Raw genomic sequence first — 15,796 nt, 5'->3', positions numbered from 1 at the left:
GCCGCTTGTCGGTGTTCTCGACAAGTTTGCTCGTCTTTTCTTTGTTTTTAAAAAAAAAAAGTTTGTTTTCCTGTAGTTTTTCAGGTTTTTCCCTCTGTTTTCTTTCTTTTTCGGTAGTGGCCATTTTGGCCGCCCGTACGGGGTTTTGTCCCTTTCTTTGGTGCTTTTTCGGCATCATCACGGACTTTGATTTCGCCAGCGCAATTTTTCCGCCCATGTCCTCGAAGTCTGCCGGGTGGCTTCAAGAAGTGCACGCGGTGCAACCGGACCATCTCGCTGACTGACACGTTTCGTGTCTTCAGTGTTTGGGAGCGGGTCATCGTCCCAACGCCTGCACACTGTGTCTTCAGCTCAAAAACAGGACCCAGGTGGCGAGATTGGTTCAGTGGGACTTGCTGTTCAGAGCCAGGTCCGGTCCTTTGACGTCGACGGAGCCAGCGGTACCGAGGTCATCGCCGGTATCGATGTCGGCATCGGAGGGTGCATCGACGTCCGGAGTGCAGGTGATGGCTGTCCAGAGATTCCATGCTGGTAGCAGTAAGCCATTGAGTGGGTCTCCACCTGCTTCGAGGGCGCCTGCTCTGCAGGCCCCCCGGGACCGACCACATTCAGACCCGGCCCCGAGGAGACATCTGGATTCCACGTCTTCCTCTTCGGTACAGGGAGGTACCGCTGGCGTGCTTTGCGCAAAGGCGAAGCAGCACCGTCATCGGTTATCTTCCCGTCACGGTACAGAGAGCTCCGGGACGCCGAGGGAGTCGGCACCCGAGAAGCTTCGACGTCGAGAGGATCGCTCACCCTCTATACAAGAGGTGTCAATGCACTCTGCTCCGGACATTCCGGTACCGCCTCCTCACTCCAGACATCGTCGCCGGTACCAGCCCCACAGCCTTGCTCGACAGCCACTCTGGACGAGCACCTCGAGGCCATCATTCCAGGTATCCTGGAAAGGCTGCTGCGTTCATCTATTCCGGTACCATCGAGAGATGCGGCGACTGGCTCCCCGCCTGTTGTGCGGACTGCGACGCTGGTACCACTTGCAGCATCGGCGTCCGCTGCCACCCAAGTTGACTCCCCGTTGACGTCACTGGAGGGAGCTTCGTCGCCACCGGTGCGGGAGTCGTGTTCTCGACACCGCCATCGAGGACCTAGTTCCTCCGCGTCGAGACGGGCTCAGCTTCGGACTGAAGTTCGTGAACTTGTGTCCGATACCGAAGGTGAGACCTCATGGGAGGCAGAGGAAGACCCAAGATATTTCTCTGACAAGGAGTCTTGTGGTCTTCCTTCTGATCCCACTCCTTCCCCAGAAAGAAAGCTTTCTCCCCCTGAGAGTCTGTCTTTCTCGTCATTTGTCCGGGAAATGTCTATGGCCATTCCCTTCCCAGTGGCTACTGAGGACGAGCCCAGGGCTGAGATGTTCGAGGTCCTGGACTATCCTTCGCCACCTAAGGAGTCGTCCACTGTTCCCCTTCATAATGTCCTGAAGCAGACATTGTTGGCGAACTGGACGAAACCCTTAAGTAACCCCACTATTCCCAAAAAGATTGAGTCCCAGTATCGGATCCACGGGGACCCAGAGTTAATGAAGACCCAGTTGCCTTATGACTCTGGACTTGTGGATCTGGCTCTCAAGAAAGTCAAGAGTACTAGGGATTACGCCTCGGCGCCCCCGGGGCGGGAGTCTAGGTCTCTGGACTCTTTTGGGAGGAAGGCCTACCATTCTGCTATGCTCGTGTCCAAGATTTAGTCGTACCAGCTCTACACGAGCATCCACTTGCGGAACAATGTGAGGCAGCTGACGGACTTGGTCGATAAGCTCCCGTCGGAGAAGGTTAAGCCTTTTCAGGAGGTGGTCAGGCAGCTGAAGGCGTGTCGAAAATTCCTGTCCAGGGGTGTTTACGACACTTTTGATGTTGCATCCAGAGCCGCTGCTCAAGGTATAGTGATGCGCAGACTCTCATGGCTGCGTGCCTCTGACCTGAAGAATAGAGTCCAGCAGTGGATTGCGGATGCTCCTTGCCGGGGGGATAACATTTTTGGTGAGCACGTCGAACAGGTGGTAGAACAGCTCCACCAGCGGGACACCGCATTTGACAAGCTCTCCCACCAGACGCCTTCAGCATCTACCTCTTCGGGTAGACGTTTTTATGCGGGAAGGAGGAATGTTCCCTTTGCTTCTAATAGGCATAGGTACAATCCACCTTCTCGCCAGCCTGCTCAGGCTAAGCCCCAGCGCGCTCGTTCTCGTCAACAGCATGCGCCTCCACAGGCCCCTGCAGCTCCCCAGCAAAAGCATAGCCGATATAAAAGTGTCTGTGCCGGACGATCTGCCGGTAGGAGGGAGGTTAAAGTTCTTTCACCAAAGGTGGCCTCTTGTAACCTCTGACCGGTGGGTTCTCCAAATAGTCCGGCTAGGATACTCCCTCAATTTGATCTCCAAACCTCCAAATTGCCCACCGGGAGCTCAGTCCTTCAGCTTCCAGCACAAACAGGTACTTGCAGAGGAACTCTCCGCCCTTTTCAGCGCCAATGTGGTCGAGCCCGTGCCACGGGGGCAGGAAGGGCTGGGATTCTATTCCAGGTACTTCCTTGTGGAAAAGCAAACAGGGGATGCGTCCCATCCTAGACCTAAGGGCCCTGAACAAATATCTGGTCCGAGAAAAGTTCAGGATGCTTTCCCTTGGCACCCTTCTTCCCATGATTCAGAAAAACGATTGGCTATGCTCTCTGGACTTAAAGGATGCTTATACTCACATTCCAATACTGCCAGCTCACAGACAGTATCTTCGATTCTGTCTTGGAACACAGCATTTTCAGTACTGTGTGCTACCATTGGTTTCGCCTCTGCGCCCAGGGTGTTCACAAAATGCCTGGCAGTCATAGCGGCGTCTCTACGCAGGCTGGGAGTGCATGTGTTCCCTTATCTCGACGATTGGCTGGTAAAGAACACCTCGGAGGCAGGAGTTCTACAGTCCATGCAGATGACTATTCAACTCCTGCAGTTACTAGGGTTTGTGATAAATTATCCAAAGTCCCACCTTCTTCCAGTACAAAGACTCGAATTTTTAGGAGCTCTGCTAGACTCCCAGACTGCTCATGCCTACCTTCCCGAGACGAGGACAGACAATCTTCTGTCCCTTGTTTCCTGGGTACGAGCATCTCAGCAGGTCACAGCTGTCGGATGTTGAGATTGCTTGGCCACATGGCCTCCACAGTTCATGTGACTCCCATGGCCCGTCTTCACATGCGATCAGCTCAATGGATCCTAGCTTCCCAGTAGTTTCAGGCTGCGGGAAATCTAGAAGATGTGATCCAACTATCCACGCGTTTTCTCGCCTCCCTTCATTGGTGGACAATTCGCTCCAATTTGACCCTGGGATGTCCCTTTCAAATTTCTCAGCCGCAAAAAGTGCTGACGACGGACGCGTCTCTCCTGGGTTGGGGAGCTCATGTCGATGGGCTTCACACTCTAGGGAGTTGGTCCCTCCAGGAAACAGGTTTTCAGATCAATCTCCTGGAGTTATGAGCAGTCTGGAACGTGCTAAAGGCTTTCAGAGATCGGCTGTCTTATCAAATTATTCAAATTCAGACAGACAATCAGGTTGCTATGTACTACATCAACAAGCAGGGGGGCACCGGATCTCGCCCCCTGTGTCAGGAAGCCGTCAGGATGTGTCTTTGGGCTCGCCAGCACGTCATGTTTCTCCAAGCCACGTATCTGGCAGGTGTAAACAACAGTCTGGTTGAGCAGGATAATGCAACCTCACGAGTGGTCTCTCAACTCGAGAGTAGTACGCAAGATCTTTCAAGCGTGGGGCACCCCCTTGGTAGATCTTTTTGCCACTCAGGTCAACCACAAGGTCCCTCAGTTCTGTTCCAGACTTCAGGCCCATGGCAGACTAGCGTTGGATGCCTTTCTCCTTCAATGGGGGAAGGGCCTTCTGTAAGCATATCCTCCCATACCCTTGGTAGGGAAGACTTTGCTGAAACTCAAGCAGGATCGTGGAACCATGATTCTGATCGCTCCCTTCTGGCCGCGTCAGATCTGGTTCCCTCTTCTTCTGGAGTTGTCCTCCAAAGAACCGTGGAAATTGGAGTGTTTTCCAACCCTCATCACTCAGAACGAGGGGGCGCTTCTGCATCCCAACCTCCAGTCCCTGGCTCTCACAGCCTGGATGTTGAGAGCGTCGACTTTGCCTCCTTGGGTCTTTCTGAGGGTGTCTCCTGAGTCTTGCTTGCTTCTAGGAAAGATTCTACAAAGAGGTGTTATGCTTTCAAATGGAAGAGGTTTGCCGTCTGGTGTGACAGCAAGGCCCTAGATCCTCATTCTAGTCCTACGCAGACCCTGCTTGAATACCTTCTGCACTTGTCCGAGTCTGGTCTCAAGACCAACTCTGTAAGATTTCATCTTAGCGCAATTAGTGCTTTTCATTATCGTGTAAGCCTATCTCTGGACAGCCTTTAGTTGTTCGCTTCATGAGAGGTTTGCTTTTGTCAAAGCCCCCTGTCAAGCCTCCTACGGTGTCATGGGATCTCAATGTCGTTCTCACCCAGCTGATCAAACCTCCTTTTGAGCCACTGGATTCTTGCCATCTGAAGTACTTGACCTGGAAGGTCATTTTCTTGGTGGCAGTAACTTCAGTTCGTAGAGTCAGTGAGCTTCAGGCCCTGGTAGCCCATGCTCCTTACACCAAATTTCATCATAATAGAGTAGTCCTCCGCACTCACCCTAAGTTCTTGCCGAAGGTGGTGTCGGAGTTCCATCTGAACCAGTCAATTGTCTTGCCAACATTCTTTCCCCGTCCGCATTCCTGCCCTGCTGAACGTCAGCTGCACACATTGGACTGCAAAAGAGCATTGGCCTTCTATCTGGAGCGGACACAGCCCAACAGACAGTCCGCCCAAATGTTTGTTTCTTTTGATCCCAACAGGAGGGGAGTGGCAGTGGGGAAACGCACCTTATCAAATTGGCTAGCAGACTGCATTTCCTTCACTTACGCCCAGGCTGGGCTGGCTCTTGAGGGTCATGTCACGGCTCACAATGTTAGAGCCATGGCAGCGTCAGTGGCCCACTTGAAGTCAGCTACTATTGAAGAGATTTGCAAGGCTGCGACGTGGTCTTCTGTCCACACATTCACATCTCACTACTGCCTACAGCAGGATACCCGACGCGACAGTCAGTTCAGGCAGTCAGTGCTGCAGAATCTGTTTGAGGTTTAGAATCCAACTCCACCCCCCTAGGCCCATTTTTATTCTGTTCCAGACTGCACTCTCAGTTAATTGTAATTGTTTAGGTCAATCTCAGTTATGTCCTCGCCATTGCAAGGCCCAATTGAACAATGTTTGTTGTTTTGAGTGAGCCTGGGGGCTAGGGATACCCCAATCGTGAGAACAAGCAGCCTGCTTGTTCTCTGAGAAAGCGAGGTTACTAACCCGCCCTCCTCCCCTTTGGAGTTGTCTTCCCTTGTCTTTTGCTTTCTATTTGACTGAGGGGCATGCTCGCGCTGCGGGTAGGAAGACGGTCGCGCATGCGCAGTGTGCATGTACACGCAGGGGCTAGCAAAACTTGTTTCTAGGAAGATCTTCCGATCCTGGGGCTGCCATCGGACATCACCCAATCATGAGAACAGTCAGCCTGCTGTCCTCGGAGAATACCCGCTACAGATTAGTAACCTCGCTTTACTGTGCTGGCATAACAATGTGTACTAATTCACATGCTAACCGCTTACCCTGTTTTGGAGTAGATTAAGGGTGGGAATTAAGTGTGGACTGTGCATTGTAGTTAACGTGTGGTAACTTACTGCTTGCTGTCACTTTTGCAGATAGCATAGATGCACTAACTACCTGCTAAACAGGAGATGGTAAATGCATCTGTGCTGCATATTACTACACTTACCACATGGTAAAAATATTTTGTGTGCAGTAACTTTTCTGTCTTCATACCACATTCCTCCATGCAGTATTAGACAGAGAGCTAAACCAATTCAGTATTCATAGAAGAGATTCAAACTCTTAGTTTCAAACACTTTAATACAAAAGTAAAACAGACTTACTACATAAAGATTGTTGAAACCAGATTATAGCAGAGCTCATAGGCGCCGACTCCGTGGGTGCTGTGGGTGCTCGAGCACCCCCAATATTTTCACCCACCCAGGCATTGGCAGGGGGGCGCTGACCACTGGAGGGCACCGCCACCGCTTACCTCAGCTCCCGGACCCTGACAGCAGCCCAGCCCTCGGATTCTTGTGCCACCCTGGGGGATTTAAATCCTGTATTTAAATTTACCTCCGACGTCGCAGCAGCTGCGCGCAGCGTCAGTGAAAGCGCTGCCCGACGTCTGTAGCCTTCCCTTCACTCGTTTCTTCCCTCTCAGTGTCCCACCCTCGCAAGGAAATGATGTCAGAAGAAGGCAGGACACTGAGGGAACGAACGAGCGAAGGGAAGGCTGAAGACGTCGGGCAGTGCTTTCACTGACGCTGTGCGCAGCTGCTGCGACGTCGGAGGTAAATTTAAATACAACGGGAAGGTGGACATGGGAGCGGGAGGGCAGGGGAGAGAGGAGAATTTGCTGGACATGGAGGGGAGGGAGGAGAATTGCTTGATATGGATTGATGGAGGTGGGCAGGGGAGAGAGGAGCATTGATGGACATGGATGGGAGGGCAGGGCCCAGGCAGAGAGGAGAAATTGCTGGACATGGAGGAGAGGGAGGAGAATTGCTTGATATGGATGGATGGAGGTGGGCAGGGGAGAGAGGAGCCTCGATGGACATGGATGGAAGGGCAGGACCCAGGCAGAGAGGAGAAATTGCTAGGCATGGAGGGGAGGGGAGGGAGGAGAATTGCTTGATATGGATGGATGGAGGTGGGCAGGGGAGAGAGGAGAATTACTGGATATGGATGGATAGATGGATGGAGGGCAGGGGAGTTGCTGGACTTGGGTGGATGGAGGGGAGGGGAGAGGAGAGTTGCTGGACATAGGTGGATGGAGGGGAGAGGAGAGTTGCTGAACATGGATGGAGGGGAGGACAGTGGAGAGAGGAGGGTTGCTGGACATGGGTGGATGGAGGGGAGGGCAGGGAGAGAATTGTTGGACATGGATGGAGGGAAGGGAAGACAGGAAGGAGATGCACATGGATGGAGGGGAGAGAGAAGAAATGCTGGACATGGATGGAGGGGAGGGAAGAGAGAGGAAAGAGATGAGGGAAAAGGAAGAGAGGAGAAAAACTGCACACGGATGGAGAAAATAAGCAGAAGCTGAATCCACTGGACAGTCTGCGGAGGACCCAGCTTTTACTTATGGATGTAGAGCAAGAAATGAAGAAGAAAGGAGGAAAGTAAAGAAATAAATGGAAATGAAGCCCTGGAAACGGAGTTAAGAGGACAGATAACAACAGAATCAGATACTGGGCCAGCATGATCAGAAAAACAAAGTCACCAGACAACAAAGGTAGAAAAAAATCCTTTTATTTTCATTTTAGTGTTTGGAATGTGTCCACTTTGAGAATTTACATCTGCTACATCTGCTATCTTATTTTGCAATGTATATCTATGTTTCTTTCTGTTTTTCTGCATGTGCTGTATGCAGAGTCTAACTTCTTAGGATTTCAAGTTAATTTTTGAAGAATTTGAAGAGGGGCTATCTCTGTTCTGCATGTGTGACTGCAAGGCCAAGTGTCTGAATAGGGATCTGTTTGTTAGATTCTGAGATTTTGCTAACACATTGTTTTTCAGAGTTAGCAAGACTCTCTGTTCTCATAATTCATGGTCTGTATGCTAATTTGGTTTGTGTCATTTAGAGTATAATGGAGCTGTAACAGCTTACAGAAATTATTTATAATGAAAACAAACAAAAAAAACATATATATGAAAATGTAAGAATATAATAATAAAATAAGAGACATACCTAGGAAATAATAAACCAACATGTATCTCCAAGACTGGTCGTAAAATGATTATTAAAAACCTGTGTCCAAGAAATTATTTTCTTGGACACAGGTTTTTATAACCATTTTATGATTAGTCTTGGAGATACATGTTGGTTTACTATTTCCTAGGTATGTCTGTTATTTTATTTTGTTATTATAGTCTTACATTTTCATATATATGTTATTAAAACATCATGTATATTCATTTATTTTTTATTTGTGATTTTACAATGTATAGACCCCTGATGCAGGCTGACTGGGCCGAAACACGAATCGTGTCGGGTCGTGTTCCATGTTTTTAGAAGATTGAGGTATAAGCAAGGCAGGTCTCAATGGGAACTGGAGCATGCAACATTTGTCCTATAAGAGTAAGGGTTACTGGATCAAGTAGGAAGTATCTTACATTAGCTAAAGGCTATTAGTACATTGCAAACTGAATGTAGGCATGTTCCCATGATAGTGGGAGCAGAACACTCCCCTCCTTGTTTGGTAAATACCACTATTATTAAATCTTGGAAAGAATCAAATATGTTGAACACAAGCAAAGTCTATGATATAAATTCAGAGTGTCTCAGATTTCCAAGAGTTTTCTTCATTCCACAGCATCTGGAATAAAGCATAGACAGTAGACAACATAAATGGACAAAGTCTCTGAGACGTTAAACTTCTTGAGTGGACAGCAATCTGTGCAGGTCATGTGTTTGGCATAAGGAGCACAACTTCGATGATGGGTCTGAAAAAGGACTTCATTGTCTCTTGGCTCACGGTTTTGACTTGGACTTTACGGACACTGTCAGGCTTATTTTCGAAAGGGATCGCCGGTGATCCTCTGACACAAATTGGGAGATCGCCGGCGATCTCCTGATCCCGGCCAAATCGGTATTATCGAAAGCCAATTTTGGCTGGCTTCGCTGTTTCATCGCGGGGCCGGCCAACCTTCAATGGGGCGTGTTGGTAGGGTAGTGAAGGCGGGGCGGGGGCGTGGGTACGAGATGGCCGGCTTCGCCTTATAATTGTGAAAAAAGAGGCCGGCTCGAACAAGCATTTCGCCGGCCGGACTTGGTCCATTTATTTTTAGGACCAAGTTTGGAAAAAGTGCCCCAACTGACCAGATGACCACCGGAGGGAAGCGGGGATCACCTCCCTTTACTCCCCCAGTGGTCACCAACCCCCTCCCACCCAAAAAAAAACTAAAACTTTTTTTGCCAGCCTGAAGTGTCATACCCAGCTCCTTGACAGCAGTATGCAGGTCCCTGGAGCAGTTTTTAGTGGGTGCAGGTGGACCCAGACCCATCTCCCCTACCTGTTCCACTTGTGGTGGTTAATGTAGAGCCCTCCAAACCCCCCCCAAAACCCACTGTACCCACATATAGGTGCCCCCCTTCACCCCTTAGGGCTATGGTAATGGTGTAGAGTTATGGCGAGTGGGTTTTGGGGGGCTCAGCACACAAGGTAAGGGTGCTATGCACCTGGAAGCTATTTTTGTTTTTTTGTTTTTTTTTAAGTTTTTTAAATGCCCCCTAGGGTGCCCGGTTGGTGTCCTGGCATGTGAGGGGGGCCAGTGCACTACAAATGCTGGCTCCTCCCATGCCAAATGCCTTGCATTTCGCCGGGTTTGAGATGGCCGGGCCCGGTTTTCATTATGGCTGAAAACCGAAGCCAGCCATCTCATATAAACCCGACGATCCACCGGCGATTCTGTTGTAAACCCAGTAAGCTATTTGGCCGGCACCAAGCGTATTTCGAAAATACGCTTGGCTCCGCCCGCTTAAGGTGCCGGCCCCGAAGATGGCCGGCCATCGATTTTGGCCAGCGCTGTTCGATTATGCCCCTCTATTTCTCCCTTGAATTGTATGGCAGCTTGTCAGTTATTGACCTTATGCCTGAAGACGTATCCAAGCAGCAGGGCCCTGGGAGGTGTGGATCAGTTTTGGCTGCCTCCATCTGTTGGAGGAGGTCTCCCAGTTCTTGCAACTTGTGGTTGTTTTGTGCTTAGTTTATTTGGAAAGGTTTCTGTCCTCTCAAACAATGCATTCTCAATAGCTTCTGGGATGCCATTATGTTGTTTGAGCCTTCTCCACATTTCAGATAGCACCTTGGATGGCCTATCCATGTATGAAGATTTTAATCCTTTCACCTATTTCTCAGATCCACTCACCAGCCACTTGAGCATTAGATTGACCTCTTTCTATGGGGTAAGGTTCAGATCTGAAATGGCATTCTTAAAGTCAGCTTTCCATGCTCTGTAGTTCTCTGAGAGGTTGTCAAACTTGGTGAGCCCTGTAGTTTTGAGCACTCTGCAAATTATTTATTTGGACAGATCTGACCTTGGTCTGAATAGCAAGAAGCATTTGTAGATGGCTTTGATAAGGCTCGTCACACCATACATTGACCCCTCCCTAGCCCCACCCAAAACACACCCAGACTGCGCTCCCTTGCCATATGGATGTACTACACTATTAGACATCCATATCCTGGGTCTATGTAATCAGAATATGGACATCTAAATTCTAGAACATTCAAAACAAGAATAGAGCTTCTAAAATAACCACTATTATGTACTACACAGTGAGTAGCAATTTTTTTTTCTATAGTAGTATTGATTAAATTGGCTTTCTCTTGCAGGTCTCCTTGCTTACCCAATTTAACCATCTGAAGTCCCTTATTTGTGCTGTCTGCACATCAAGAAGCAGAACCATTGAGAGCAAGCCTCGAGGGTATATGTTCCTTCCAGGTTAGTGCAGTTGGTACAGCTTTATTGGTCCTCTAGAAAATTTAATTCATAGGTTGTCATATAATTTTAATGGAGCAACAATAACATATTGTAGGAGATTGGATGTCAAGGCCAGACAAAAAGGGCCAACATGCGTGACAACTCAATTTTTTTTGTTTGTACTTCAGAACAAGTGACAACCTAGTGAGATTCTATATCAGGTTAGAAAACCCTTCATGTCAACACTGATAGCAGGTTGGTCATTGTGGATTGCTTTAACAGTGATGTGCTGTCAGTTTTTGCTGTAGCATGCTGGTTATCTCCACCCTGCTTGGCGAGACAATTTAAGCAATTAACAAGGAGCCCCTAGGAGGCCCCTCCAACACATCATAGGATTTAGATCCTCTAGCAGAGGTTACTTTTCAAAGATAATGATGGGGGGGAGCTTGAGTTAATGTTTCTGTGACTAGAGATTCATGATGATCCATGGTTGCATGAAAACATGTTCCCATACTGTGTACCGCTAATGGATTGAACAAGGTAAGACCTTTTATATGCATACAATAAACATGGTAATGTTGATAGAGAAGGAAAAATCCCCAACTTTCATGTGTACACTGCCCAAAGCTATTTTTGTATTTCAGGCAGTAGATATTGAATATGTAATATGGCTGATACAGCTTTGAAAGTAAGATTGTGACATACTGGGAAAAATTTTGAAAATGAAAATGCCAATCGCTTTCTTTTCTTTCACCAAAAATATAAATGTTTGTGGTTGAAACAAGCAGAAGCATTACAGTTACTCTCTTCGTATTTTATGCAGAAAAGTCAATAACAAAACATGACTGTACTGATTTCAGTTTTGGTAGTTTGGATGGATGCAACATGTTTCAGAAAAAGATGGATTGTGTATATTTGCTGATCAGGTGTAATTTTTTGCAGTTAAGCATAAAATGTACATAAGTATTGCCATACTGGGAAAAACCAAAGGTCCATCGAGCCCAGCATCCTGTTTCCAACAGTGGCCAATCCAGGTCACAAATACCCGGCAAGATCCCAAAAATGTACAAAACATTTTATACTGCTTATCCTTTTCTAGCATTCCAGCAGCTGATGTGCACATGCTTGAATTATGGCTATCTCTAATAGAACCTTATTTTTTCTTAAACAGTCCCCTTCCAAGGGTTTCTCCTATTTGCCTTGAAAGAAAAAGCAGAATAGAGACTATAGATTTGCCCATAAAGGGCCATTAAAAACAAGGTAGAGCAACTTCAAAAATTGTATTTAACTTTCCACAGCATCTCTGAAAAAGCTAACACAGATCATGAAAAAGGCGAAAGTTACTTTATTTAAATCATTTATTTATAATTTTTCATTTTACAAGGGTCACTTGCAAACGGTAATACAGAGATGATTGCACATTAATACAATATAAGAAGAAAACAATTCCAACTAGATATATGGATTATATACAATCTTTCTCTTTCTTAGACCACAAAGTGAAGAAAAATAGGTAGAGTGAAATAAGACAAGGAGATCAATTAAACAAAAAAAAGAAAACATGATATTAACCTGATTATCCCCAGATATTACTCATCGAATACATTTTTCCACATTGATCATCTGGTTGGCTTCCTCAAGACCAAATACGGCGTATAGTCAATTCATTTCATTGAGAACATACTTATTGTCCAGGTTTTAGTTAGAAATAATACATTTGATTACATTCTCTCTCTTTTAAAAACCAGAAATTATTTAACAATACATATACTCAAGTCTCTAATTCAAATCCCATTGATTAAAGCAATCCCAGGTTTCACAGGCTTCACTCCTTTCGAAGTAATAATTAAGGAAATAAGGAGAAAGTTACTTTAAATTGGGTTCATTTATGCAAGATAGACTCTTTAATGTGGAAGTTGTTTTCCTTCCCTTTGTTTTATTGTTTATTATCTGTTTTCAGTTAATGACACCTGTTATTGCATAATGAGTCCCCACTTGAAGTAATGTGTTCAGTTTTGGATGCTGTATCTAAGTAAGGACATAAAAAGACTTGAAGCAGTCCAGAGAAAAGTGACAAAAATGGTAAGGGGTTTGCGGCAAAAGCAGTATGAGAAGATATGAGAACCTGAATATGTATACCCTACAGGAGAGGAGAGATAGGGGAGACGTGATACAGACATTTAAATATTTAAAAGGTATCAATATACATACAAATCTTTTTTCCAGAGACAGGGAAGTGGTAGAACTAGAGGACATGGATTGAGATTACAGATTGTTAGATTTAGGAGTAAGGTCAGAAAGTACTTTTTCACGGAGAGGGTGGGGGATGCCTAGAATGCTCTCCTGGGGAGAAGTGGTGGAAACAAAAACATTGAAGGAATTCAAAAATGCATGGACTAAACACAAAGGATCCTTATATGGTAAAAGGATGGAATCAAAACAAAAACTTGTCGGTGCTTAGAGGCAATTCCAGTAGCAAGTCCAATACTGGGCAAATTTCTATAATCTGTGTCTCAGATATGACAAAACAGGGCAGACCTTTACAGTCTGTATCCCGATTATAGCTAGGCAGGAGTGGGCTTTGACAGCAATTCCAGCAATTGGGAAGTAGGACCAGTGACAGGCAGACTTCTATGGTCTGTGACCCAAGGATAGGTCAAGAAAAAGTGTGTGTTTTTTGTGCCACATTCACATAAGGGTTGATAGCAAGTAAAATGTCAGTTGGATCACTGGTTTATTCAAGTATTGACAATAAATGGGACTATCCCAAATTATAAATCAATTTGCGCGTCCAGTTTTTCCTACATAAGCACACAACTGTGGAACGCATTACCAAAAACCTTGAAAACTACAAACGACCACCTAAACTTCTGGAAAACACTAAAAACTAACCTGTTTAAAAAGGCATATACCCTACCGATCCAACATAAATGCCTCATCTCTGCAACACAACGAAACTAAAGACCGTAATGGACATAACACAACTCTTCCATTGTATGATTCCCTAGTGTGGCTGTGCCACATGAACTTTATCTTACCACAACATCACTTTGTATTTGTTTACGCCAGAATCTGTAAAAACCTCAACGGTACTAAGTAAGTCACATTGAGCCTACAAATAGGGAAAATGTGGGATATAAATGTAACAAATAAAATAAATAAAACCAGTCGTCCGTGATTGTGTGGCTGCCCTGTTTGTTATGTCAGTATTTGATCATGATGGAGTGTAACCTGCAAGGAGTGGCAGGTGCGGCTCTAGCCGCCTTATTGGTCAGACTAAATGGACCATGCAGGTCTTTATCTGCCATCATATACTATGTTATTATGTATGAAATAGAAGGATTGATGCCAGAGAGAGATGTAGGGGTGAAAGGGAAGAAGACTGGGAGTGGGAAGAAACAAAAAATGGGAACAGGATGTGGGAGAAAACCAACAAGAGGAAGTGGTAAAGAGAAACCAGGATCAATCAAATTGGAAAAATAAGTAAGCAGAAAATATTTTTTTTCTTTCTTTTATTTCCCTTCTGTCTCTTGTATGCTTAAGTCTTGTTTGAATGGTACAGGTAGTTTAGGTCTTTCTTATCCAATTACTGGCATTCTTTTCTGGTTTTTGTTTTTCCTATTATTTTATCTGTAAACCACTTTAACTTGTGTGCAATGAAAGTGGTATAGCAAATTTTAATAAACATAAAAATGATATAGGGACCTTAAAAAAAATGAACAATCATAGGTTATATCGTTATCTGCCAATCAAATGACGTCATCCGGGTGAACCTCGCCAAAGGTATATGCTCATTAATAAGTTAAAAAAGAGGGGAATGCGATCCAACTGGGTCAAGATGGCGTCTACAACAGTCGCATAACCGCGAGCTCCTGCGGTCTCAATAGCTAACCTGCGACTGCATTTCTGACCCTAATTATGGGGAAAAGAAAGGCGAAAATACAGCCTCCTACCTCCACGGTTCCAGTATCTACGCCAGGCAACCGTCAGGGAACGCTCGAAGCCTATGGAATCGCGGTTATTGGTGAGCAGGTTCCCGCTTCGACGGGCTCGCCCTTGGGTGCGGAGCGCAGTGCTGAGGAGGCTACTTTGAGCCCCCCTTCCTTTACTGCTCCCCCGCAACCCGGAAATGTATTATTATCGGAAGGGCTGCAGCAAGAGGTGGAATTCCTTGGCGCTGTAGGAGGAGGACCTCCGATAACATCAACCCCGGTAGGAATAACAGCAAATCAGGGTCAACGGGATTCCGTTGCCCCTGTTTCCCGAGGCCCCATTTCCGAAGGTAGCGGTGGACTGATAAGACCTCAGCAAGTAATGATGAACTCACTTTGGGACGCGATCCATGAGGTAAATAAGACTCTTCTTCAGCTTAATTCAACTTTTAAGGGCGAAATAAAGGATCTGAGACAAAATAATGAGATTCTGAATCAAGGTTTCCAAGAACAGAAAGTGAAATTACAAACAATGGAAAATGAGATTAAGATCTTGCAAAATACCGTGGGGACCTTGATTAAAGACAAAGAAATTCATAATAGGAGACTAGAATTTCTGGATAACATAGGGCGAAAAAACAACCTGAGGATATTGAATTTCCCCAAATCCCCGTTAATAACTGCTTTAGAGATGTTTAGAAAGTATTTGGGAGAGGTACTGGGGGTCCCTGTGGAAGGGTATCCCCCGATCACTAGGACCCAATATATTTCGGGAATAAAGAAACTGGTTAGTGATCAACCTCAGGTGACTCCAAACTTGAATTTGACTGAGTTCTTGGAGAATTCCTTGTACCTGGTCACAGAAAGAACTACCATGATTATCACATTTGCCCTTGAAATGGACAGAAACAACATTCTGAAACTTTATTTTCGCCACTTAAATGATTTATTTATGGGGCAAAAGATAAGAATTTTTCCTGACTTGGCAAGGAACACTCAAAAAAGGAGAAAGGAATTTTTGTTGATTAAATCTAGAGTGTTAAAGATAGGTGCTACTTTCTTACTGAGGTTTCCTTGCAAGTGTTATGTTACTTTTCAAACAGTTAATTATATATTCTTTACCCCTGATAAATTGTTAGAATTTCTTAAAATGAAAGAGAGTGGTATTCCTCCTGAAGTACCGTCCTAATGACAGGAACGCTGTTACGTTGGCTGCGGTACTCTGC

The 15,796-nt window shown here is 45.9% G+C and overlaps 1 protein-coding gene across 3 annotated transcripts in view; it reads left to right on the top strand.

The window, feature by feature from the left end:
• Nucleotides 1–15,796, top strand: part of FAM120B (family with sequence similarity 120B) — a 213,801-nt gene that overhangs the window by 152,922 nt on the left and 45,083 nt on the right. For all 3 annotated transcript variants that reach the window (XM_030195955.1, XM_030195956.1, XM_030195954.1), the window contains exon 8: nucleotides 10,551–10,659. In XM_030195955.1, the coding sequence (XP_030051815.1) occupies nucleotides 10,551–10,659 (109 nt within the window). The remainder of the gene's footprint in view (nucleotides 1–10,550; nucleotides 10,660–15,796) is intronic.

The sequence above is a fragment of the Microcaecilia unicolor genome, chromosome 3 (assembly GCF_901765095.1).
Source record: "Microcaecilia unicolor chromosome 3, aMicUni1.1, whole genome shotgun sequence".
NCBI lineage: Eukaryota > Metazoa > Chordata > Amphibia > Gymnophiona > Siphonopidae > Microcaecilia > Microcaecilia unicolor.
This window is presented reverse-complemented; position numbering and strand designations above follow the sequence as displayed.